Source organism: Chelonoidis abingdonii, chromosome 2, assembly GCF_003597395.2.
Source record: "Chelonoidis abingdonii isolate Lonesome George chromosome 2, CheloAbing_2.0, whole genome shotgun sequence".
Taxonomy (NCBI): Eukaryota; Metazoa; Chordata; order Testudines; family Testudinidae; genus Chelonoidis; species Chelonoidis abingdonii.
The window spans coordinates 100,584,494-100,610,839 of NC_133770.1; the positions used below are offsets into that span (position 1 = coordinate 100,584,494).

The 26,346-nt window shown below is 41.8% G+C and overlaps 2 protein-coding genes across 3 annotated transcripts in view; one reads left to right on the forward strand and one right to left on the reverse strand.

The window, feature by feature from the left end:
• Nucleotides 1-26,346, forward strand: part of VOPP1 (VOPP1 WW domain binding protein) — a 201,796-nt gene that overhangs the window by 58,859 nt on the left and 116,591 nt on the right. Inside the window, exons 1-2 of one of the 2 annotated variants that reach the window (XM_032793480.2) lie at nucleotides 10,691-10,978; nucleotides 13,610-13,680. In XM_032793480.2, the coding sequence (XP_032649371.1) occupies nucleotides 13,666-13,680 (15 nt within the window). In that variant the 5' untranslated portion in view covers nucleotides 10,691-10,978; nucleotides 13,610-13,665. Of the gene's footprint in view, nucleotides 1-10,690; nucleotides 10,979-13,609; nucleotides 13,681-26,346 lie in introns of those variants that run through there. The other variant, XM_032793479.2, reaches the window with a different exon arrangement.
• The window catches only part of EGFR (epidermal growth factor receptor), a 516,130-nt gene continuing 494,445 nt past the window's right edge, over nucleotides 4,662-26,346 (reverse strand). Inside the window, exon 29 of the transcript XR_012655247.1 lies at nucleotides 4,662-4,676. The gene's annotated coding sequence lies outside the window, so the exon portion shown is untranslated. The remainder of the gene's footprint in view (nucleotides 4,677-26,346) is intronic.

Here is a 26,346-nt window from a genome sequence, read left to right on the forward strand (position 1 = left end):
TGCTGTGCCATCATCTAGGATGGTTTATTCTACAGTAGTTTGACATAAGAGAACTAAAGGTATGAGACTAGGACATTAGCACAGGTTCGATGTGTCATGAATTGACAATATTGTGGTCAAATACAGCTTTGGTGAAATTAGGTGCAGCTGCATGTAATAGAACTGCTCTTGCTTTACACCAGGGCTAACCTTGACCTTTGTCTTCACTCATCTCTCCTATCATAACAGGAAACTATTATCCCATGACAACTGAACCTCTTTGCTATCATTGGTTATATTGTAACGTCATGTATAGCTGAGGCAGTCACCCAGGCTGCTGTGCCAATGTGCCTCAACCGTGACATGGAGGGGCCATCGCTATAGCGTGGTTAATTTTCTATACCTATTCAATCCTTGTGTCTCTGCTGACACTGCCAGCTGTCAGTTGCAATGATGCTTTTATTCTTTGGACAGCTGTTCTCTAAGAACTGGAGCTAAAACTACCAACTCCTTTCACACAGGCCACCAATCAGCCATCAAAGGGTAACCATGTTTGATTACTGAGGACTCGGACTGGATTAGAAGCAATGAGCCGAAGGGGAAAGGCTCGATCATCTATTACCTCTACCCTAAGCCCACCAGCTGTCAGAGTCTAATTGAGCGTATGTTTGATAGAATGATTGTAGCTGCTTTTATAGACGTGAAGCACAAAGTAATCATGATTTTTTCAGTAATCTCAGTGTTGTACAACAAGTCGTCCCTACCTCTGGGGGCCAAGCTGTGCTATTTAGGAATAGCTCTATGTTGGGGTAGTGCAGAACAGCACTGCTCTTGAAGAACCTTGGGAAGGAAATTCCTCCTCAAGCTCCTGAGCGTACAGGGCCACCTGCTGCTTACATCCCTTTGTGGTGTGCAGCTTAGTTCCCCTCAATTCCCTGTGCCAGTCCTGCTTTGTGAGTTATTGCAGAGTGGCCACGACTCTTCCTCCTCCTCCCAGCCCCTCCCTGCTCCATTTGAGGTGCTAAGCTCCCCTTCATTCTCGGACTGCAACTGTGCCTGACCCTTGAACTGGCCACACAAGATGTATGTTCTCCCCCTTCCTCCCCACGTACATGTGTGAGGGTCAAGCACCATTTGACAATGTCAGAATTCAGTAGAGATGCTCAAAACATATAACTAGAACTAGAGATAGACCTAACCCACAAAGTTGGAATCCAAACTTTGGAGGCATTTCAATCTGGGGTTTGGGTTCATGCATTGTAGAGACAAGGATCAGCCATGCAGTCCAGGTCCAGATCCAAATATCTGGGGTGTTCAGTGCAGGGATTTGGTATATACCGCAAGATAAACAGGACCAAAGAAATCTGCAGTGGTTTAAATAGGAGTGTAGATGATCCCCCTATTTATTGCTGTATTTATTAGGAGCTTTGGTGGGTTACAGCTGAAAAGCATTGATGGGGAAGTATGGTTGAGAAGGGATTTTAGTGAAGTCATTTAGGTCTGTTGAGTCAAATCCTGGTCTCCTTGAAGTTCATGGCAAATTTAACTTAAGTGGAATCGTGATCTGACTCAGAGTGCACAAATAGGAACTGGTTCCACGTACTAGCATTAGCATTTTCTAAAACTTCCCAGCTTGGCCTGGGAATGATACATTGGCCTGTGCTCTGCAGACTCTGTAGTTTTTGTAGATTCCATCAAACCAGTCACGCCAATACTGCCAACAGCTTTTCATGCAAGCATTTTGGTTGCCAGGCTCACATTATGCTGGGCACCGTTTTGTCAAACTGTTTAAAAGCACGATATTATTTTTAACTAAGTCTTTATGTTCATTGAGCTCTTGTTTTTTCTAGGTTATGTTCTCTGATTAAATAATTACACCATAACTGGAAGTCAAGAAGCCTGAACAGGACAATGTTTGAAACCTTGGAGTCAGATTCTCCAGGGCCTTGTTTTGTCAATTGCCCTCTTTTGAGGTGGGTGTAAAATGCTATCAGATCAGAATAGCAGCATTTTGAGATTTGCTTTGGTCTGAATGAATACACAGGGTGTGAGGTAGTGGAGAATTAGGCCCATTATGTAATGATTTTTGTTGTTAGCACTGTATCCTCCATGCATTTGGAACCCTGTAGTCTGACAGGCATGATGGAGAGCGGCTCAAAGCACTTGATGCAGAGGTCACTTGCAAAGAAGAGCTTTGTAAGGTCCCAGGATTGCGCCCCTCCACTCTGCTTTGAATGGAGCGTTACTGCCATCAGCTGCTTGTTGCTGATCTTCCCTTCCCACTTCAGAGTCACTTCTAAGTACTCTCTGCTGCTGTTCATGTTTCACAATGGCTGCACATTTTCCATCTAACCTGTGAAATGATGGGCTATTTTAGAAATTGTCATCCTTTTGAGAATCACAAAGGACAGACCAAAGCAAAACTAACTTCAAAGCGAAGCTGCTTTGAGTAGGAGAAATAGCAGCTGGCATCCAATTGGGGTGTGAATATGCTCCCTTTGTGCTGTTCTGTTTGTTCCTGTGCTCAGGACGTGGGCATTTTTTATATTCTCTTAAAATAAATGTTTGTCTGAGGCAGGGACATTTTCAGTATTTGTGAAAATGGGGAAGTGACAGAGCTGGGAGACACTGTGCAAACATCCGTAGGCAGCTCTGCTACTGTGCCTCAGTGTTTACTTGCAATGCTGTCCTCTCCCTACTCCTCTTCTGTTTTTTCTCTAGTCCTGAACTTCATCTGCCTATCGTACCAAATTGCACTGTGGGTTTTTTGTTATGTCGACAAACACCTGCTGGAGATTAAATTCTGCTTGTATGAGAAATCGTGTTTCAACCCAGCCAAAATGCTAGTGGCAATTAAATCACTGCAGTACACTGTCCTCAGTAATAAAAAACAAATACATCTAGAATTCAGCCCACTCATTTTACAGGAAAGATGCTTGAGGTATATATGTTAAATTCCCTTAAATAAAGCACACACTTTAGGTTTGATTTTGAAATGACCTAGGTTCTGATTCTTCCTTACATTGGTTGGAAACCTGTGTAAATGTAGTTACATCAGTATATAGAGAGGAAAATCAGGCCTTCAGCTCCTGCAAGTGATCTGTACTGTGAGGGTCTGACCCTGTGATGTGCTGAGTGCTTTCAACTCACATTTAAGGGGGAGCTGAAAGTGTTGAGCATCTTGCAGAATCCAGACTCTAAGGCCACTTTTTATGTGATCTACACTAAAAAAGCTGGCAACTAGATTTTTCTATCATTTAACTCCTAAATAATAGACTCAAAGTAGCACGACATTCTTATGGAGGTGTCATAAGTCAGAAGAATATGGGAAACAGGAAATCAGGTGGCAAGAAGCAAATAAAGAATACAAATTTGTGAACAAACCAACCCCTCTAACGTCAACTCGTCAAGGAAAGTCAAAGGTAAGAGTTGAATTTTCCCCTGGGCTGCTGTGACTTAGACAACCAGCAAAATACTAGGGTAGCATTTCCAGAGTACATCTGGTACTGTATTAAGAGCCCACTCACTGAACAAGTATAATTTTGTGCTTGCGTCAATCTAGACTACAAAATTGGTCCCTAAGACACTGGTTTATATAACACGTGTGTTCCAAGAGATAGGGTGCTAGTCAACAATTCAGGAGACCTTAGTTCTGTTCCTGGCTCTACTGCTGAGGTGCCGTGTGTGGTTGGACAAATCACTTCACTTCCATTTCTCCTTTGTCTGTTTTATCTGCTTAGATTATACATTCTTCAGGGGAGAGAGAGGCATGTTTGTACACCCATTGATATAAGACCTATTATTGGCACTGAGATAAATTCAGATTACAGCTAAAGTGCACATTTTTAACAATGAGGATTATTAACCATTGGCACAATTTACTGAGGGTTGAGGTAGATTCTCCATCACTGACTGTTTTAAAATTAAGATTAGATGTTTTTTCTGAAAGATGTGTGCTAGCTCAAACAGGAATTAATTTCAGGGAAATCCCCTGGCCTGTGTTATACAGGAGGTCAGACTAGATAATCACAATAGTCCCTTCTGGCATTAGAGTCTACGAATCTACAGTGCTTGGCACAAGCTCTAGGCCTCTGAGCACTGCTGAAATAAGTAATAATGTCGTTTCATTCACAGCACCAGTAAAGGTATTATAACACAGATGTCTCCATAGAGGCAGACAAATGTGTTAGTTCACAGGCCCTAAACTATAGTCCCTGTATTTAAGGGAGTGACTTTGGTACTTACCAACATAATCATGTATCCCAGACCACCCAATCATTTCAGAGAAATATTGAGTTGACAAATATGTCTGTAGTTAATCAGATATGCCTAACTGAAATATTCTGAGTTGGGGGGACTCAGAACAGAGGCAGACACTCTAGCCTAAATTCTGTTCTCAATTACTTACAAAATCTCGGGTTTACTCCTGTTAGCAGTGCTGAGTTTATTCAGCATTGGAGGAGTGTGCTGAATTCTCCATTAGCTCTCCCCTTGCCAACTTCAGCTTGAGGCGGCCAAAATCAAATTCCTCTCTTCCCTCATCTCTGTCCCTGCTGACAGTGCTGCCATCTCCCCTGTCACTTGAAGCCTGAGCGTGGGTGACACCCTGCCTTTTCTGTAGCTCTGCACATCTAGGCCATTCCCAAACTTTACCACTTTGTTCCCCCAGAACATTTCCAAGATCCACACTTCTCTTTCTGTCTACATAGCTAAAACTCTCATCCAGGGCCTCATCATCTCCCATCATCCTGACTACTGCATCTCTAGCCTTCCTTATGCCCACCTCATCCCAACTGGGTCCATTGCAAGCTGAGCTAATCTTCCTGTTTCATCATTCAACCCAGACTTCCTCTCTTTCTGAATCACTCCACTGACTCTGCCCTCTCCACTGCATCTAATTGCAGCTTGCTTGTGTTCCTCTTTAGAGCGCTTCAGAATTCTACGTCTCCCTTCTCATCGGTTCCTGTATCTCTTCCCATTGCCCCCACCTCACCCACTCTATTAACAATGTCGGTCTCTGTCACCTGTTTATCCACCTTCTCCCACAAGAGTTTTTGTGCTTTCTTACGTGCTGCTCCTTATGTATGAAACAACCTGCCCAATTTAGTTCGTAAAATCACCATCTTGTACTCCAGCAAATTCCTCAAGACCCACTTCTGCCATGATATTTAAGGAAAATTACCAACTGATAATGACTAAACAGATGGCCTGTAGGGAATTCTGATGTTTGTTTATATATATCTGTCTTTTAAAACACTTTAACCTGTTTTAGTTAGCCTATAGCCAGTCTATGTAACCATATGTTGCTGTTACTGTTGTCCTCATCTTCTGTTTTGCATCCCCTCTGATTATTTGTTAAATCCACTTTCGTTCTCTGCATTAAATTAGACTGCAAGTTCTTTGACTATTTCTTTCTGTGTTGTACAGCGCCCAGCACAATGGGTCCCTGACCCTAATTGTGGCCGCTGGTTGCTACTTTACTATTAAGAATAAACTGAGTGAATGTGTGGGGTTGTATCACAACTTTGCTCTTTGCACAAAACTCTGACTGATTTCAGCAGAACTTCTGAATACAGAACAAGGGTAAGCTAGTAACCTTCATCTGGTCTCTGAGAGATACTGAGCATGAAACCACACCATGGGAGTTTTACAAGATCACTTTGACTCAAAGGTGCTGGAACAATTTTTATAGTGGGCGGTGCTGAGAGCCATTGAACCAAACTGTAAACCTTGTATATAATGGAAAACACTTCAAACGAGAGAGGGAGCACCTATGGTTTGACTATAACTGTGCTTCGAGTTTACTTAACATTAGGAAGTGCATAAGGTATAGAGAATAAGTGGTGATTTTTGTTTTGTAGCTTTCAACAAAAAGAAAAGTAGATTTATTCTTTTACAACTCTCAACCTACAGTATTAACCCCACTGTTTGCCAGCAGCCTAAAGAAACTGGCATCTGAAAATAAGTCAAGCCAAGAGACTGATGTGGGAAAGGAAACTAAAAACGGTTTAGATAGGTTGATGGCATCCTGCAGGCCAGCAATATATAGGAGAAGAGAAGGAGGGATACATTTGTCTCCCTTTCAGAAGCTGGCATTATATTTTTGCAATTTTTGAGTTTTATAATGATGTCAAAAATCAGGGTTTCTGGGGCTTTTTCTTTGTATATACTGTAATTAGTAATATATATGACATGCTACAGGAGTATATACTGTGATGAGCAATCTCTTTATAATATTCCCTAGTGCTCTTTAATGTTTCAAATAGCACTATGATAAAGCACACTTAGTCCACACTAGCAGGCTCTACATGGACCATCTAGTGTGCAACAGATTAGTTCACTTCAGAAATCATACTCTACAGTCTGCATTATTGCTCTGTGTAGATAACCCTCAGATAGAAATAATCATTTTCTAGTGTTTTTCCTGTGTTTATTGAATAAACATCAGTTTCATTTTTTATTGGTGATGTTTTATCAGTGTTTATCCATTAAAACAAAAATCAAAAGCCCTAACTATAATCAGAAGCAATATGAGGAAGTCCTTTTAAAAGTGTGGTTCCATTCTGAAAAGTAACTGTGAAAATAGCATTAAAGGCTTCCATGTTTATTGTCCCTCCATGGCTTCCAGATCAAATACGCTCAGTTTAAAGGTTCTAACCGCCAGCAGATTCAAACTAGCCCCTCAGGAAACAGCTGATTCTTTCATTCTTGTCCATAATCATTGGTAATAATAGGGATTTGCAAACCAAATTATACTCTCTGTCAGTGGCCAGTAACACATGATTCAGAGGAAGGTGCAAGAAACCCATAATGGACAATTATGGCATAACATGCCTAGAGCAGGAGTTTCTTCCTAACTCTCATCAAGTTGTGGATGCATTCTGCCCTGAAGCTTGAAAGTCTCTTCTTAAAAAAGAAAACAATCCAAGGACTGGTCACCAGCTTTCCTTTGATTGCCTGTTTAGCAAACGTTCACCTCTACTGATGCCGATTTCTATTGGGTACTTGTCTATTCTTCATGGCATTTGAAAAGGAGAATCACTTCCTCCTTTTACTATTTAAGTTTATCCAAATGACTGTCAGAGCACAAATACAAATGGTTTGACAAAGGTCTCCAGGCTCAGTTGGCTACATGTAAAAATCACATGCAAAAATGAGCTCTCAGCTTGTTGGCTAGCCAAAAAGAGAGAACTAATCATTAAAAATCACCCAAAACTTTGTGTGCAAGACGCAGCATCAATGTGTTTTACTAGCTCTACAGGTGGTGAAAGTTTGTCTGGGCCAGTGTTTGTTGTCTATGCTTGGCTGTTTTACTGACATTTATATTTTTGGAAAATATTTCATGACAAAAAATAGACTACGGTAACCCATTCTATTCGCCTTCCATCTTTTGTCTGTCATTCTAGACATACTGGCTCCAAGAGCTGGTTAAAATTAAAACGAGTGAAATAATAACCCTAGGAATAATGATCTTGTCTCTCTTTTGCCTCTCCCCTCCTCTTCCCAATAAAAGGCTCTCTTTTGCCAACAGCATTTATAAAATACCTCTTTTTTCTTCTAGAAGTGTTAAATTATATTTCACATGAAGCTTCGTTAGACTGCTCTTTCTGTCTGTCTCTTTACACACACACGCACACGTACATATGTACATATCGTGACTTCTAGTACTTCTGGATTCAGAGACAACAGCAGACACTCTTCGGGTATTCCTATGCTGTAATCAAAGGTGTGGTTGCAGCTTGAGTAGACATACCCAGGCTAGCTTTAATCAAGCTAGCATGACTAAAAATAGCTTTAAAGTTGCAGCAGCACCAGGCGGCAGTGTGGGCCAGGAGTGAGAATATGTCTCTGGAGTTCTGGGTTTGCTTGACGACCTTTGCTGATGCAAGTGATGCCATGTCTTCACTCTTCACTGCTATTTTTAGCTGTGCTGCCTTGGGTAATGTCTTTGGTTGCAGTGCAGAGATTTCTTTTGTGTAGAAGGAAGGAAAATGTCACCCGCAGCTTGTCTGCTATCTCTTCTTCCTTGAGAAGACTAAGCAAACAGAGATGGGTGGTACTAAGCAAGGATTTCATTGGTTCCCATGTTAGCCTCATGATGTTCTACCTGAAAGCCTGGTGCAACCCTTACTAACCACTTCATTACTGTGTGAAACATTTAGCACCTGCCAGAGTCCACATTGCATGGGAAATCCTTCATGATGGAAATGTAAATACACTTAATGGGAGACTTTGATAATCCCACAAACCATGTTTAAATCACATAATAATATAAATATAAATGGAATGGATTTTAACCACTAACTGCCTTACAAGCTGTGTGATAAGGATGCACCTTTGATCCTACTGAAGACAAAGCCTCAGACATTACTGACACATGATTTTCCTTTGCAGAATCTGTGCTGGTTAGACCCTTCCATGTCATGATCTTCCAGGTGCTTTGTTATGAGGTATATTACATGGGGGTAGTGGTCATGGCTTACCCAGATGTTTGTGGTTTTGAATGGTCAGAAATGAGGTAGTAACTGTGACTCTTTGTAAATAAAGTGGGTTTTTTTATGGGTACAGTTCCTAGGATTTTACACTGTTTTGAAAAAAGACTCAGAGAGTGCATGAGTTCATATTGTGATGTTTATTTAGAAACATCGTTTTTCCTGAGAAAGAGACAAAAACAGAAGGGGGAAAGGGGGAAGAAAGGGAAACAACCCTCCACTAAGTGGGAAAAAGAATAACATCTGGAAAATTCCTCTCTGACTCCAGTATGGCAGCTGGTTTTCTTCCCAAGAGAGGCCTTTGTCAGTATAAAAGATTTTCTGTTTGGTCACAAGTTGCCTTAGTAACCTGTTTTCTTTTTACGCAGAAAGTGGTTTGAACAAAGAGCAGTTTCTTGTGTGTCTGGCAGTATATTTCTCCAGTAATTCCATGAAAGGTTTGTTCCTACATCTCCACAAAACAAAACAAAATCACCAACCCACAAACAATTAATATAACCAAACTATACAGGAGATAGTTGTTGCCTGACAAGTGAAATATGATTTTGTTCTCGGTTTCGTTGTCAGAGAGAGAATTAATTTTTGGTATAAGTTGTATGCTTTTAAAAAGTGTATGCTGCTATTGTAGTTTAACAGGTATGTTGTGAGCAAGAGACGAGAAGTCATTCTTCCACTCTACTCTGTGCTGGTTAGGCCTCAACTGGAGTATTGTGTCCAGTTCTGGGCACTGCATTTCAAGAAAGATGTGGAGAAATTGGAGAGGGTCCAGAGAGGAGCAACAAGAATGATTAACGGTCTAGAGAACATGACCTATGAAGGAAGGCTGAAAGAATTGGGTCTGTTTAGTTTGGAAAAGAGAAGTCTGAGAGGGGACATGATAGCAATTTTCAGGTAGCTAAAAGGGTGTCATCAGGAGGAGGGAGCAAACTTGTTCACCTTAGCCTCTAATGATAGAACAAGCAATGGGCTTAAACTGCAGCAAGGGAGGTTTAGGTTAAACATTAGGAAAAAGTTCCTAACTGTCAGGGTGGTTAAACACAGAAATAAATTGCTTAGGGAGGTTGTGGAATCTCCATCTCTGAAGATATTTAAGAGTAGGTTAGATAAATGTCTATCAGGGATGGTCTAGACAGTATTTGGTCCTGCCATGAGGGCAGGGAACTGGACTTGATGGCCTCTCGAGGTCCCTTCCAGTCCTAGAATCTATGAAAAACATGATATAATATTTATAATGATTAATTATTGTTAACTGGGTCACTTGTTAGAAGGAGGTATTTATTTTTAAGTATTTTGGAGGATCGGATTAGCTTGGTAATATAGTTCTGTTGAAGCATTAGAGTCTTTTTTTAAAATCTTTTTTCAGTTAAAAATTTAACATAAGCTTGTTCTTTTTGGTTAAAAAGGTAACATAAGTGAAGTTCTTCAATTCATAAGGACTGACATGAGGCTTGATATTCTTATCCTTGTGCCATACTGGACCATGAGGAAGATGAGTTATATAATGTATTTTCCAGTTCTTGATGCATTTCTTTGCAGTGTTTTAAAAGCAGAAATTAGAGATTTCTTTTTCAAGATTTTGTCTTTTTTTAGTGGTGGGATACATTAGAATATTATATATTGTTTTTAGTTATTAATAAAGATTCAGTTAAGTTCATACCATTCACTGGCAGCTTTCATCTATGCAATGTGATGCCCAAAAGTTATATGTAAGAATGTAAAGGAGAATATAATCCAAAACTCTGTAAGGTTAAGGCCCAAATTCAGCAAAGAATGTTTGCACATGCTTAACTTTAAGCATAACTATTCCCATCAGGCAACAAGACACCTTGCATGCTGATATGTTCTGCTGGATGGAGGTTTAATAAATTTTGATTATCCAGTTTGCTTATGCTATATTCTCTGACAAGGGTTTGTCTCCGCACTTCTTTTCAGTTTGTTTTATTATCCACACTAAAATAGACCTAGGGGGGAACTAATTATATCAAAAACTCAATAGAAGGTGATGTTTCAATGGAGTATTTGGCGTACTTCGTGTGGTAGTACCTCTTGTTCTTTTCTTCTCAAAATGGTTTCTTTTCCCCCAGAGGAATCTTTTGTCTTGTGAACTAATTCTCTTCCCTCTAGGCAATCCTGAAAGAGAGGATATTTGAGGAGATGAGTGTGGAAGGGAAATTTATCCAATTTGTCTATGGAGAACCTAATAATGGAAATATTGTAATGGATTTTGAAAGGGCTGATACTGTTTCTGCAGCAGCAGGATGAGCTGCTACAAGATTAGGATTCATCAGAGACTAATGAATTGATGGATAGCTCTGTGTCCCTTCTACTTTCCCAACAGATCACAGAGGGGAATAGAATGAGAGATAGGAAGACGGACAGGCCCATGAAGCAGCTTCTCTGCTGAGGAAGCTCCTGGGATCTGTCCCAAAGAATGAAAGGCCTGTGAGAGAGAATCGGCTTAGGTTTGAAGGGAGAGGAGGCAGCTCTGGGGATCCAGGCAAAGGAAGGTGAGATCTGAGTTAGTCCTGTGTACAGAACCATTCTTAAATGGACCAGGAAAAACAGCCTGAAAAGGGAGCTCTGTGAGGATGTATGTGGGAAACTCAGTCAATAAGCTGAGTTAATCAGGAGGTTGGGTTAGGTCTCATCCATGATCATTGGCCAAAGGAGTGGAAAGCTCTCCCTCAGGACTGTAGCAGGTATGGGTTCAAGTTCCAGCCTGCAGAGGAGAGAGTCTGGGATCTCTAATTATCATGAGCGTTCAAAATGGGTTCTATGCTAATAAAGGTATCTGCTGTTCAGTATGTCTTTTAATTGAACTACCCAGCATTCCCTCTAACCTGTGTCTGATCTCTCTGACAGACTGCGAGTAAAGCTCTCTCTGTCTGGGTACATTTAATTCCTGCATGAACCTACCTGCCCAACTAGCTTAAATAGTTGGAGTCCCTACAGAACTTGCCTCTAGGGACTGTGTTGCATTGTCACAGAGACTGAGGCTGTGTCTACACTACAACCTATGTCGGCATAACTTTTATGCCGCTCGGGGTTGTGAATAAACCCCTCCCTTGAGCAATATAAGTTACACCAACATAAGTGCTTGTGTGCACAGTGCTGTGTTGATGGAAGAGCTTCTTCCACCGAAGTAGCTTCTGCCGCTCATGGAGATGTGTGGGCATTTTTTTACATTGACAGGAGAGCTCTCTGCCAGCAGCATAGAGCGGCTTCACCAGAAACACTGCAGTGGCACAACTGGATTGGTGCAGCTGCAGTGCTGTACCTATAGATATGGCCTGACTCTATCCAGTTTCTGCACACCGCTGCTCACATCAGTGCAAGCCTACGCCTATGAGGGACAAGGGGTTTGTTACAATTTTTCCAAACAATTACTCTTTTAACATAATGTAGCATTGACCTGAACTTCTTTATATGATGAAAATATAGTAAAGTGATCTAGAGAAGCTGTCAGGGTTCCCTCCCCACTCTGAACTCTGGGGTATAGATGTGGGGACCCACATGAAAGACCCCCTAAGCTTATATTTCACCAGCTTAGGTTAAAAACTTCCCCAAGGAACAAATTCCTTTCCTTGTCCTTGGATGGTATTGCTGCCACCTCAAAGTGATTTAAACAAACATTCAGGGAGGGGCTACTTGAAGCCCTATCCTCCCCCCCAAAAAATATCCCCTCAAGTCCCTTCGCTCCCTTTCTTGGGGGGGCTTGAGAATAATATGCCAACCAATAGGTTAACAAAATGAGCACAGACCAAATCCCTGGTTTTTAGGATACTGAAAATCAATCACGTTCTTAGAAGAAGAATTTTATTTTTAAAAAAGTAAAAGAATCATACCTGCAAAATCAGGATGGAAAATAACTTTACAGGGTAAATCAAAAGATTTAAAACACAGAGGATTCCCTCTGACTCTGCTTCCCAGTTACAAAATAGGAATAAACTTACCTCTTAGCATAGGGAAAATTCACAAGCTAAAACAAAAGATAATCTAACGCATTTCCTTGCTATTACTTACAATTTCTGTAAATTTAGATGTATCATTTTAGGATCTTGTTAGGAGCTGGTTTACCTGCTTGGTCTCTCTCTTTGTCCCGAGAGGGAACCAACAAAAAGAGCACCAACAAAACCTGCCCCCTCCCCTGATTTGAAAGTATCTTCTTTCCCCATTGGTCCTTCTGGTCAGGTACCAACTAGGTTAATTGAACTGATTAACCCCTTACAGGTAAGTGATTCTGTACCTCTGGCCAGGAGGGATTTTATGTTACTACATATATACAGGTTGTTACCCTTCCCTTTATATTTATGACAGAAGCAATGGAAAAGTGTATGGTTTGCCCTTATATTGTAGGCAGTGTGGTGCATGCACATGGAGATAAGTATCCAAAGGAAGTATTTGTCAAGGTGACTGGAGTATCTGGGCAATAGGTGCATAGGCAATAGTGTATAAGAAGAGAGTTGGGATCTCTTAGTACATGTGTTGGGAGAGACACAGGGACTTAGCAGCTGAGGGAGCTGAGAAGATGACAGCCCACTAGACATGTCTCAGTTTTGAGCTACATCATTTACAGTGGTGCAGCTGCACCAATGCCGCACTTCTGGTGAAGATGCTCTAAGCCGAGAGGAGAAAGCTTTCCTGGCAGCTTAATAGGTCCTGCCTCTGCGAAAGGTGATAGCTATGTCAGTGAGAAAAGCTTTCCCAGCAACATAAAGTTGTCTAACAATGGCGCTTAGGTCTGTATAACTTAGGGTGGATTATTCATACCCCTGAGCGACATAAATTATACCAAAATAATGTGTAGCATAGACATAGCTCAAGCCTTCACATGAACAGGGCAAAATCTTAAATCAATTCAGACACTCTGAGCTGTTTGTGCTCCAGTCTGAGCAAAAACATCTAATGAAACAGTCAAAGATCCCACTGTAGACAAGACTTTGTTCCCAAAGATGGGCTGGGTGATGGAAATTAAACGAAGTACCAGTTTTAGTCACTACCTTGTGTAACTACATTATATATGAGTAAAGGATATTGATAGTTGATACTAACCAAGGGAAGCCAGGAGTAAACTGTATGCCAGACTCCTACAGTTTGTTTCAATCTACCTGAATGCCTAGTGGTTTGTGTCTGTGCAGCATTTCATGAACCAAACCCTGTGGGACTGTGAAAGTTTTGTAGCAGCATTCTTTGGATGGTGTCATCTCCGGTGAGTCATTAGAAAATAATTTGCAACTTCTGCGACAGGCATCTGGCAAAATGCAAGAAGCAGGTTTTCCTATTGTTAATCTATGGAATGTCCCTTTAGTCAGTAGAGCTAATAAACTAGAGCATGTAGCAACTATTGCAGCTTAAGAGGAAAGCAGTGAAGTTTAAAAGAAAAAAAACCCTGAAACTTCTTTTGGTTTGGTATGAAGTGGAACCAGTCTAAATACCTCCTTGTGCTATCACCAGCTACTGCAGGCTGCATATATTGTTGGGTCAGAGCTGTGAGGGACAAAAAACTATGGACCCACAGTATTTGGTGGCCTCTAAGTACATAGTGGATGTCTGTTGCTAACCTGAATTTGAACTGAGCAGTACAGGAGTCTTGTGACTAAATTTATTACTGAAATCTTGGAAATGGAATTTAAATCAAGAGCATTAGCAGATCTTATACTGGTGTGCCTTGTGAATGGCTTTTGGGGCAGTATCTGCATCTCAAAGAGTAATAATAATGTTGATCCATCTTGAGAATAGGTGAGTAGATCACATTATGGAAGTTTTGATGCTGGAATAGTTCCTTTGCACCATGAACGACTAAATTTGTGTCCAGGTTCAGTAAAGACACCCCCAAGCAGCTGGTCAAGGTGTGGACTTGGTGGAGGATTTTATCTCTGCTTGTGGAAGAGGCAGACTTGGTGGTGACTCTCATAAGGCATCCTATCAAAGTCCAGAAGTAGACACTTGTCCATAATGATGGAGTGGAAATCAAGACTGCATCTTCCTTTAAGCCTGAGGAGAAAAAAGGTTAAGACAAAGCTGTGTCTTATGGATTTCCAGATCAAATTTACTGAGTTGGAAGTAGAAAGATGTTTCTCAGAACACAGTGTCCTGGTTCTTTCTATCTCCGCATCCTCTCTAGCAGCAAAGGTTCTACAGGCCAAATTCTGTTCCCTGTGGTTTCAAAATGGGTAATTCCCATCTCAGTGCACACAGCTGCCCATATCCTGAACTAGATCAACAGGCTGAATATAAACATTTCTCCTGTGGGGAAAATGAGAAGCACATTACAAAACAAGAAGCAGCAAGCATTGAATTTTTTCTCCAAACTTACTGAATGTCTCTTTGAAACCATTAGAGGGACAACACCAGCTGAAATGCCAGATGTACATGGGTGACAATCAATTATGTTTCCATGCCACCAGATGTATACTGCACCATCCCAAAGTGTTCTTAGTGCTTAACAGTAATCAGCATGTGGCTGAACACCAGCTGGCCACAGCTGACCCCAGACAAAACAAAGATGATGTACAGTACAGGGCTGGCTCCAGCGTTTCTGCTGCCCCAAGTGGCAAAACAATAAAAAAAAGCAGTAGCACTTTGGTGGCAGCTCAGTCACGCCTCTCTTCCTCTTTGGTGGTTATTCGGCTACAGCTCAAAGAGGAAGAGAGGGAATGAGGGACCCGCCACTGAATTCCTGCTGAAGACCCGGACGTGCCGCCCCGATACCGGACAGAGTGCCGCCCCTTTGAATTGGCCGCCCCAAGCACCAGCTTCCTACACTGGTGCCTGGAGCTGGCCCTGATGCAGTAGAGGCTCATTCATTTAGCTCCAGAGGTCCCAGGTTTGATCCTATCCACTGACCACTGGGGTCTGTTGGTGTTACACAAGCACAGGTCACACATGAAGAGCTCAGCTATGTGGACAGAGTGCAAATGCAGGGGGCTGGAGAGTGTTGAGAAGAGGGGAAGAATGTGAAGGAGGGAGCGTGTATGCCAGAAACTCTACAGAGGAAGACAAAAAAGGCAATAAAGTGGCACCATAGAGTTAGAGAAGCACTTAGAGCATGATCCTGAGAAAAAGCTGAGAGAACTTGTAAGCAGAGTGCTGGCTGTAATAGGGCTTGGAATTGTGAGCTAAGAAACTGTCTCCTCTTGTCTGATTTCTACTCTGTTCAGGGAAACAGGACTTTATATACGTTGTTTGTAAATAAACAGGATTGTATCAAAGAAATACCTGACTCTACCATCAGTTTCTGCATCTAGTGGAAACAACCCGCAAGATCCGGAGTATTGGTTAATCCTTTTGACCAGAGCTGTTATCCAATTGCCCATACACATTTCTCAGGGTTCCTTGGCTAAAGGACAGAATATTAGCAATTAGTTTCAGTTTTATTACTAAAACAGATTAAAAAGTTAAAATTGAAAACACAGAAAATAATAAAGATGGTTATATGATGGTGTACTAGGTTAAAAAATTGAATAACACAAGATTAAAACTTATAAAAATAATCAAATCATTGTAAAGAAGCACTATTAGCCTGTAGTCTTTCCTCCGTCTTGAATGGTACCAAGCATAGAAGAGCTGGTTCCTCAGATATGGCCTCACAGCTCCTCTGGGAAGTTGGTAATGCACAGGATTTGGGTTCTCACACAGTGGTGCTACATTATGACTATGTCATGACAGCATCCCAGCAGCGCATTATTCTGTACAATGAGCCCTTTGTCTTGCTCTGTGTCACTTATGCAAAATGAGATTTCTGACCCTTTTCAACAGAGTAACGTTTTTGCTGTAAACTTCAACAGTTAAGTGAAATAATCGTGGTTCTGCGAGAGGTAATGACTAATGTCACTATGGAAGCTAATAATCACAGAGGGCGGAAAAGAACAATGACTTGCATGCTATTCTTTTCTGCCTGGGACTGACTGTAGTTGTTGGTGACACATTACTTGCTAGGCAATTAATGATAATGCTTCATTATCACATATGTTTGCAGCTTCCTGAAACCTAAGGATCTTGACGGCAATTAGCTCTCATGTAGAACTAAGCAACTCTCCAAAGAGGAAACAGTCTTTGTCTTTGCAAAGCAGCCCAGATTTTTTGAGGCAGTAATTCTTTTGCAGAAACTTTCACCTATCTGGGATTTGAATATAAGTGACATTTTTGAGTTCCAGTAATGGTGCAGCCCAACTTCAAATTTTTTTCCTTGTAACACCCAGACAGAGTGAATAGAGACTCTGCAAGCAAATTTGTGGTATAAATATGTCTGCTAAAGTTCATGCCAGGTGGAACATTACACTTGATTGATTGCATCTGACTTTCTCCTGATTATGAGTTGACAAGAGTGACAGAATGGTGTCTTGTGGCTAGTTGAGCAACACTTCATAGAACAAGTTTGGGAACACTGTGCATGAAACTAGACTCAGCTAGTAGCCACCATACAAACTGATGGTGACCCTTTGACAGTAAGAAACTAGTGGATGTTTGCCATTTTGTTGTTCTGGAAATAACTAATACTGTTGACCGCTGTTAAGTTATTTTTGTTCTACCTACAAAAGCCTGAGCACTCAATCTAATGCCTACTGAAGTCAATGGAAATACTCCCATTGGCACTGGATTGGGTTCTAAAAGCACGAAAGCCCTAAAAACAGTTAACAACTCTAAATAAACAGAACTGATTTTACAGTGTGCTCTTATGAGTGGTGCAAACCAAAAAACCAAAGTGGGGTGAGGGAAGTAAAATGACATGGCTTCCTGGTCTAATCAACATTAAGTAGTTCATCAGTATTTTAGCACTGTAATTGTTTTGGGAGACATCTCTCTACCATTTATTTCCTTACCTAGGTCAGGTTGTGGATCCTTCAGTATAAAAGTAGTTATTAAAATTTACTGACAGTTATGAGCCAAAACTGTATTTGTAGCAAAGATGTATGACCAAGGGCTTGTCTAACTGGTAAGTTAGTCCGTGGCAAGCTGGGATGTAAATCTAACAGTGCTCTGATGGGCCATGTACTAATTGTCATGTGGACCCTGCTGTCATGCAGTAAAGGTTGGCCAGTGTGCATTGATGTATTCCTATTTCAAACAGGAATCAGTCCATTCACACTAAGAAACTTTTAGTGGGTGGTGGCTGGGTCCACGCAGACAGCTAGGATGTGTGGTATGCTGGTGTGCAATAGATTTACGGCACAGTTTGCCCCACCCATACTCTGTCCAGACAAGCCCTTAGTGGGCTCCAAATCTCCCTCTCTTTGCAGTGTTGAATGTGATTACTGAACTGATAATTGATGTTGATGAATTCATTATATAAACAGAGGATTTCAGTCTCCAGTGATGTCAAATGATGAGGTATAGCCTGGGCAGTGACAGAAGAAAACTCCTCAGTGCCACTCCATCCATATTCTTCTGGAGAGATCTGCTTGAGAGGGGAGACAATAAAACCCATTCTGTGCTTGGCCTTTCTGATGAGGTTGACCACCAAGGGACTGTAGTAATTATGCTGACAGGTGCCTACCACAGTAGATATGTGTGGGTTTTGTGATTTTAAAAAAAGACAAAGAATTAGACTGAAACCATCAACTTAATCTTATTGAATATAACACAACTAGCACAAAATAATGGATTTCAGTCATTACCAACTTGAGGTGCATTCAAGCTAATGGCAACAGCCTATGGATAAAAGGTTCTGTCTTATGTTCAGTGCATAGGCCTGCTAGACAATGAAATTTTACCATGTCTGCACATTGATGTCAACAATCATGTTAGGTGATATGATGCTAAATGTGGTTTACTGGTCAGTGTAGACTATTCACATGCTGGAAGTTAAGAATGCACTTAAGTGCTCCACTGGCGCAGGGCCTATATCAAGTATGTGTGGTGAGGGATTATTTCAGAAGCAGGTGGCCTAGCTAAAGCAGATGGGTTTCAGCAACAATATGAGATAAAAAAAATAGAGCCTCAGTGCACAAAAACCCAACATTGAGTCATTATCTCTCTTCAATACAAAAATAGCAACAGTTTGGGAAGTATTTCATTCCCATAAGAGTGAGGATGGAATGCTCATTAACTCAGATACTTGATTATTAGGACTTAGAATTTATGTGCAACATTAAAGCTTGTGTTATTTTTAGCAGATGTGAATTACAACGTTAAATCACACTTTTAAATTATTTTAAACACGAGCAGTATGTTACTTTAAAAATACACCAACTGGGCTGGAAAAATAAAATAGAGATAAAACAAACCCACGTATTTGTTTTATAATCTTTTGTTAGTGGGTTAATGATTTTTAAAAATACAATTGTGACAGACAGTACCCCTATGTTCATCCTTTTTACAATACCATGATAAATGATATACAAAGTATGACTTGTGAGGTATCATTTGAAAACTCATAATCTTCTGAACATTATTGTCCTGATAAATGTGTGACAACATGGTAATGTAAATGTATAAGATTCTACTGTATTACATTGCTGTGACATGTTCCATGCTTAGACAAGCAGCCCAAACCAGTTCCTTAGCCAGCACCTCAGCTAGGTCAGCATAACCTATTGGACAATCACCTATTTAAATGGCCATTCTTCAGCAGGAAGAAGATTGTAAGCAAGAACTGTACATATTGGAAATAGAACTGGGGGTTCCCATGTAAACAGACTGAATGTTACATGAACCCCAGCTGGAGATAATCCTCAAAGAGGGGTGAATGGTATAAGGATAGAGAACACACACACAATGCAAATGACCTCTTTCTCCCACTGTTCTCTGCTCACAGCAGCAGCAATGTCTGAAGAAACACTGAACTGGGGGAGGGTTCCTTGACTGGAGGCTTCCAGCCAGTAAAGACTAAAGAGCATATTGTGAAAAAAATCCTTAGCTTTGAATCCATTTAGCTTGCTAAGTTAGATATCAGTCTGCATTTTATCTTTTATTTTCTTTGTAACCAACTCTGATTTTTATGTCTCATTACTTGTAATCACTTAAAATATATCTTTCTGTAGTTAATAAACTTGCTTTACCTAACCCAGTATGTTTGGACTGAAGTGTTTGAGAACCTCCATGTGAGATAGCAAGGCTTGTGCATATCATTTTCCATTGATGGAATGATGGACTTTCTATGAGCTTGTATTGTCCAGGAAGGAGCTGCGCAGTACAAGAGGAAAATTTCTGGGGGAAGGTCTGGGACTAGAAATTTGCTGTATGTCACCCTGCATGAGTGGCTGGCCAGAGCATTCATGTAATTCAGCTGAGAGTGATTTTTTTTGTGTGCTGGAGGCTGTGTGAGAACTGGCCAGGAGTAGCTGTTCTCGCAGCAAAGCAGTGTAAACGGCACCCTAGATTGGAGAATTGAGTGGAGACAGCTGTTCGACAGTCCAGACTGTACATTGGGGAAATACACAACAGTCTCTCCTGTTGAAGCTATTGCACTCTGGATCAATAAGAAAAGGGAGATTAGAGTAAGGGGGGATAGGACCATGGATCTCTACCTCCCAGGCAAGCGTTCTAATGACCAGGCTGAAGAGTCATTTTCATGCTTGTCAAGTATCAGAGGGGTAGCCGTGTTAGTCTGGATCTGTGAAAGCAGCAGAGAATCCTGTGGCACCTTATAGACTAACAGAGGTTTTGGAGCGTGAGCTTTCGTGGGTGAATACCCACTTCGTCAGACGCAGGTAGTGGAAATTTCCAGGGGCAGGTATATATATGCTAGCAAGCAAGCTAGAGATAACGAGGTTAGTTCAGTCAGGGAGGGTGAGGCCCTGTTCTAGCAGTAGAGGTGTGAAAACCAAGGGAGGAGAAACTGGTTCTGTAATTGGCAAGCCATTCACAGTCTTTGTTTAGTCCAGAGCTGATGGTGTCAAATTTGCAGATGAACTGAAGCTCAGCAGTTTCTCTTTGAAGTCTGGTCCTGAAGTTTTTTTGCTGCAGGATGGCCACCTTAAGGTCTGCTATAGTGTGGCCAGGGAGGTTGAAGTGCTCTCCTACAGGTTTTTGTATATTGCCATTCCTGATATCTGATTTGTGTCCATTTATCCTTTTCCGTAGTGACTGTCCAGTTTGGCCGATGTACATAGCAGAGGGGCATTGCTGGCATATGATGGCGTATATTACATTGGTGGACGTGCAGGTGAATGAACCGGTGATGGTGTGGCTGATCTGGTTAGGTCCTGTGATGGTGTCGCTGGTGTAGATATGTGGGCAGAGTTGGCATCGAGGTTTGTTGCATGGATTGGTTCCTGAGCTAGAGTTACTATGGTACGGTGTGCAGTTGCTGGTGAGAATACGTTTCAGGTTGGCAGGTTGTCTGTGGGCAAGGATTGGCCTGCCACCCAAGACCTGTGAAAGTGTGGGATCATTGTCCAGGATGGGTTGTAGATCCCTGATGATGCGTTGGAGGGGTTTTAGCTGGGGGCTGTATGTGATGGCCAGTGGAGTCCTGTTGGTTTCTTTCTTGGGTTTGTCTTGCAGTAGGAGGCTTCTGGGTACACGTCTGGCTCTGTTGATCTGTTTCCTAATTTCCTCGTGCGGGTATTGTAGTTTTGAGAATGCTTGGTGGAGATTTTGTAGGTGTTGGTCTCTGTCTGAGGGGTTAGAGCAGATGCGGTTGTACCTCAGTGCTTGGCTGTAGACAATGGATCGTGTGATGTGCCCGGGATGGAAGCTGGAGGCATGAAGGTAGGCATAGCGGTCGGTAGGTTTTCGATATAGGTCACATTTACACCACCCTATATCGAAAACCTACATCGGCCAAACTGGACAGTCACTACGGAAAAGGATAAATGGACACAAATCAGATATCAGGAATGGCAATATACAAAAACCTGTAGGAGAGCACTTCAACCTCCCTGGCCACACTATAGCAGACCTTAAGGTGGCTATCCTGCAGCAAAAAAACTTCAGGACCAGACTTCAAAGAGAAACTGCTGAGCTTCAGTTCATTTGCAAATTTGACACTATCAGCTCTGGACTCAACAAAGACTGTGAATGGCTTGCCAATTACAGAACCAGTTTCTCCTCCCTTGGTTTTCACACCTCTACTGCTAGAACAGGGCCTCACCCTCCCTGACTGAACTAACCTCGTTATCTCTAGCTTGCTTGCTAGCATATATATACCTGCCCCTGGAAATTTCCACTACCTGCGTCTGACGAAGTGGGTATTCACCCACGAAAGCTCACGCTCCAAAACCTCTGTTAGTCTATAAGGTGCCACAGGATTCTCTGCTATTTTCATGCTTGTACTCCTCGCTCTCAAGAGTCATTTGGGCCAGTGCCCCTGTGCCACTTGCTTAATTATTTATCCACAGTGTTCCATCTTAAGCAAGAGAGATTGAGGGAGTCTCCCATCATAATATCCTGAAGTCCAAAGGTTAGAGCCCTCACCCGAGGTGGCAGATTCCTGTTCAAATTGCTTCTCCCCACTGGCAGAGGGAGTCTTGAACCAGAGCTCTTCCACAATGAGCACTATGGCCACTAAGCTGAAAGTTAGCGAGGGAAGTGATTTTCATCCTCCTCCAACCCTCTCTGGGCTGTTTTTTTGTGCCCTCTGAGCTTGCCTACTGCATCTGGTCCCACACGGAACTTAGAAAGTTGAATACTATCTTCCCCTGGTCTGTGAATTAATGAGGCTTAGGCAGGAGATAGGTGCCCAGAAACACACGGAGGGAGGCTGTAGTGCATGTGTCCAGAGGCAGAAACATAAATGTCCAGTGAATTTTTACTGCAGAAACATGGGCTCCGAGTAAGTTTAAGTGCCTGCAGGGTTTTATGCATTGCAGTGGAGCCTAAAACTGGCACTTAGGTGTCTAACTCCTTTTGTGCATCCAGGCTGTACTAATTAACATGTATTAAAGGCCTAGGGTAGAGAAGGTATATTGCCTTGGGGAGAGCCTATGCTTTTAACCCAACCAGTTTAGCGTGTGCTAACATCACAATTTAAATCCTAGTCTAGACAAACTTTATGTGACCGTGATAGAATATTACACTCTTCAGTTTAACTTGGCTGCAGGGTAAAGCAAACTTTAAAAAAATTTCAGCACTCTTTGCTCATTAGCAATCTCAATAGAGAGACCAGGGGCTAAATAAATGGAACTACACTCTCTGCTAGTAGAGGTCACTGGAGGGAAAGTGTGAGATATTGACTAGCAGCATGAGGGAGATAGGCAGTGTGCTGTAGATAACCCTGGAAGTGAGCTGCCTGTGTTTATCAGTCCAGCACTTTTCGTGAGCACTACATCTACTTAACCTTTTTAAAACTTAGAGTAATTCTTTCCTCTTATTGTATTTGGCAGGTTGGAATTTATTTTCTGGACTGCAACACAGGTTGCTGCCTTTTAAACTCTGTGTTTCCCTTCAATTCTAGCAGCTAATCTAGTATCTTTGATAGCAGCCTCACAGGAGACAGAATGTCCCTCCTGCCTGCTAATAAGATAAATTGCTGCGATTTTGGTTAAGTAGAAGAGAATTTTGAGGAGGAGCTGAAAATAGGGGAAGCCAGCTTTACTAATGAGGTGAGAGCAACTCCTACTCGAAGGATTCACATAAATGCTGTTTCTTTTTTAAAATCTGTTTCTGTTGCATGTGAAAAATTCAGTAATGGAAGATGACTTTGTGAGGCCTGTTCCCTATGGTGGGCCAACATTGGATCACTGAGATACATTAGAGAGGACATGAGATTATAACATGAGAGTCTAAATAATTAACAGCAAAGAGTCCTGTGTCACCTTATAGACCAACAGACATATTGGAGCATGAGCTTTCGTAGGTGAATACCCACTTTGTCAGACATCTTCACCCATGAAAGCTTATGTTTCTTATGTATCTTTATTGCTTTTCACAGATCCAAACTAACCCGGCTACCCCTCTTATACTAAATAATTAACATTAGCCTGGAGCTAAGCACTCTGCTAACAGCAACCCAGACATAAATGGATGTAGAAACCACTATTCTAGACACCAAAATCAGGACTAGGGTTTTTTGGGAAGCTGTGAAAATAGGGGGTGAGACCTGTCTTCAAAGATTCAATAAATTGTTGGGTATAACACACTTTGTCACTCACAGCTAATTAATGTTTATAAGGTCCTTTGACCTCCTTTGATGGCAATCCACCATGTTGGCCAGATTTTCAAAAATGCTGAGGGCCGACTTGAATGGGAGTTGAGGGTGCTCAGTGCATGTGTTATATCTATTTTGATTGTTTATCATCTCTTGGCACTGTAGGCAGTCATCTAAATTCCTTGAAGTTACTTTAAAGATATTCTGAGGATAAATGGATAAATTCTGAGACTTCAGGTCACAATTTAGGGAGCATTTCAGGCTTTCACAATGTTCACTCTGAAATCTCCTGGTCCTTTCGATGTCCTTGAAGAGAGATGATACCCTTTTCAATCTCATTCATTGTGTGTTTTAATCAAAATTGAGTGAGAGATTTTCAGACATCCTTTTTTCTCTGCTGTATGAAAGATAAAGCCCCTAGTCTGAACTCAGTTTGCCTTACTAGAAGTCAGAAATATGATTTTAATTTGAGTTTTGCAGTCAATTATTTTAGCATTATTAGTTTCTGTTCTTCATTTAAACATCATGTAAAAATGTTTGGTTCAGAAAATATCTCAGAGTGCACAGAGTCTGACTTGGATAATTTACTGAAGTCACCATAGCCAGTAACTTGAACTCTTTGTCTCTACTTAAACCACTCAGATAGTCATGACAACAATGGAAGACACAGCAATGATCTGCAGCCTTGGACTAGGCTGTACACAGGTTCTGATTCTGTGGCTGGATTGGCATGGAGTGTTTTCATGAACTTCAGTGTGAGTTCTATGTGCAGAATGCTTATAGGATTGGGTCCTTGTTTGGATCCTTTTTACCCATTTCACTTGCATTCTGCCCACCAACTTACCTTTGTCACATCTACTTTTAACACTGCAACTCTAGCCGCAGTTTTCCACTATAAGCCAGTTTTTCCCCTAAAAAAAATGTACTCTAAACATTTACCCTGTTCCCTAAAATGCAACAGGCTGAGCTCCTTCTGAAAAGCTAACACAAATGGGAGAGAAGGAGCCAGATTCTGTTTCTGCCTATTCCTCAAGAGAATATATACTACATCTCAGTCATTTACACCCATGAAAAGACAATGACGGCAATTTTATTCCATCAATGTCATTAAGGACTTGCTATATCTTAGAGATTTTTTGTTACTGGTGGTGATAAGTGAGAAGGAAAGACTGCAGTATGACTCTGAGCCCAGCTTAAGTTTTCAGGGCTGACAGTAAGGGCTTGTCTACACTACCCCCTGGATCGGTGGGCAGCAATCGATCCAGTGGGGGGTCAATTTATCTCATCTAGACACGATAAATCGACCGCTGAGCACTCTCCCATCAACTCTGGTAATCCACCAGAATGAGAAGCGCAAGCACAGTCGACGGGAGAGTGTCAGGTGTCAATTTACCACAGTGAAGATATCGCGGTAAGTAGATCTCAGTACATCGACTTCAGCCACTCTATTCACATAGTTGAAGTTGCATACAGTAACTCCTTGCTTAACATTGTAGTTATGTTCCTGAAAAATGTGACTTTAAGTGAAATGATGTTAAGCAAATCCAATTTCCCCATAAGAATTAATGTAAATGGGGGGGTTAGGTTCCAAGGAAATTTTTTTTACCAGACAAAACCTATATATTATATAAATATATACACAGTACATGTTTTAAACAAACAATTTAATGCTGTTCACAGTTATGATGATTGTGAAGCTTGGTTGAGGTGGTGAAGTTAGAGGGTGGAAAAGGGAGGGATATTTTCCAGGGAATGACTTGCTGCTTACTGATGAACTAGCACTCGGTTGAGCCCTCAAGGGTTAACACATTGTTGTTAATGTAGCCTCTCACACAAAGCAGCACAAACACGAGGGAGGGGAGACAGCATAGCAGACAAAGACAGACACACACCTTGTGTGTGGGAGAGAAAAATACACACTGCCTCTTTAAGTAACCTGATCCACTCTTAAGTGCATTGTCTTTTTAAGTGGATCAGGAAGTTGAGACCGCAGCTGCTGCCCCAAACTCTGCCTCTCTCCCTCCATGTCCCCTCCCTGCTCTATATGGAGAAGGGGTAAGCGGGGTACAGGAGCAGGGGGAGGAGGAAACCCTGACATTAGCCCCCCTCTTTCTTCCCCTGCACAGCAAGCAGGAGTCTCTGCCAGCAGCTCCAAGGCAGAGGGCAGGAGCAGCACATGGTGGGGGGGCGGGGGAGGGACAGCTGAACTGCCTGGCAACTGACAGTCTGCTGGGGGGCTACAGCACAGGGAACATAGGGGAGCGGGGAGCTGATTGATAGGGGGGCTGCTGGTCCATCCTGGTTCGAAGCCCCCATAACTAGCTGCAAGGGGCTGCTCTTCCTGCAAGCAGTGGACAAAGCAGGTGGCTGCCAAACAACATTAGAAGGGAGCATTACACAACTTTAAACAAGCATGTTCCCTAGTTGATCTGCAATGAAACAGTGTTAACCAGGATGACTTTAAGTGAGGAGTTACTATATCTTAGATCGACCCCGCGCGGTAGCATAGACAAGCCCTGAAAAGAAAGCTTTGAGCTTGTGAACTGAGCACCTTAAATACAGCACTCACTGAGAGACCGTAAACATGAGAAGTCAAAGTGCCATTTGTACAGTCACTTTGTAGACTGGAACTGTGCTTTAATCATGTACTTAATGGGAATGTATTTATATTAAGTGTTTTTTCCTTTATTTTTTGTCCTCCATCTCGTTCTCCTTCTCGGTCTCTTTCCTGTTCCTCTGCCTTCTACCCTCTTTTCACCTGTCCCCACAAAATTCTGGTTCCCTTCTTTCCCAGCTATTCACGGTGTCATATATCCTAATCTCCAACAGAGGTTTCACCAAAGC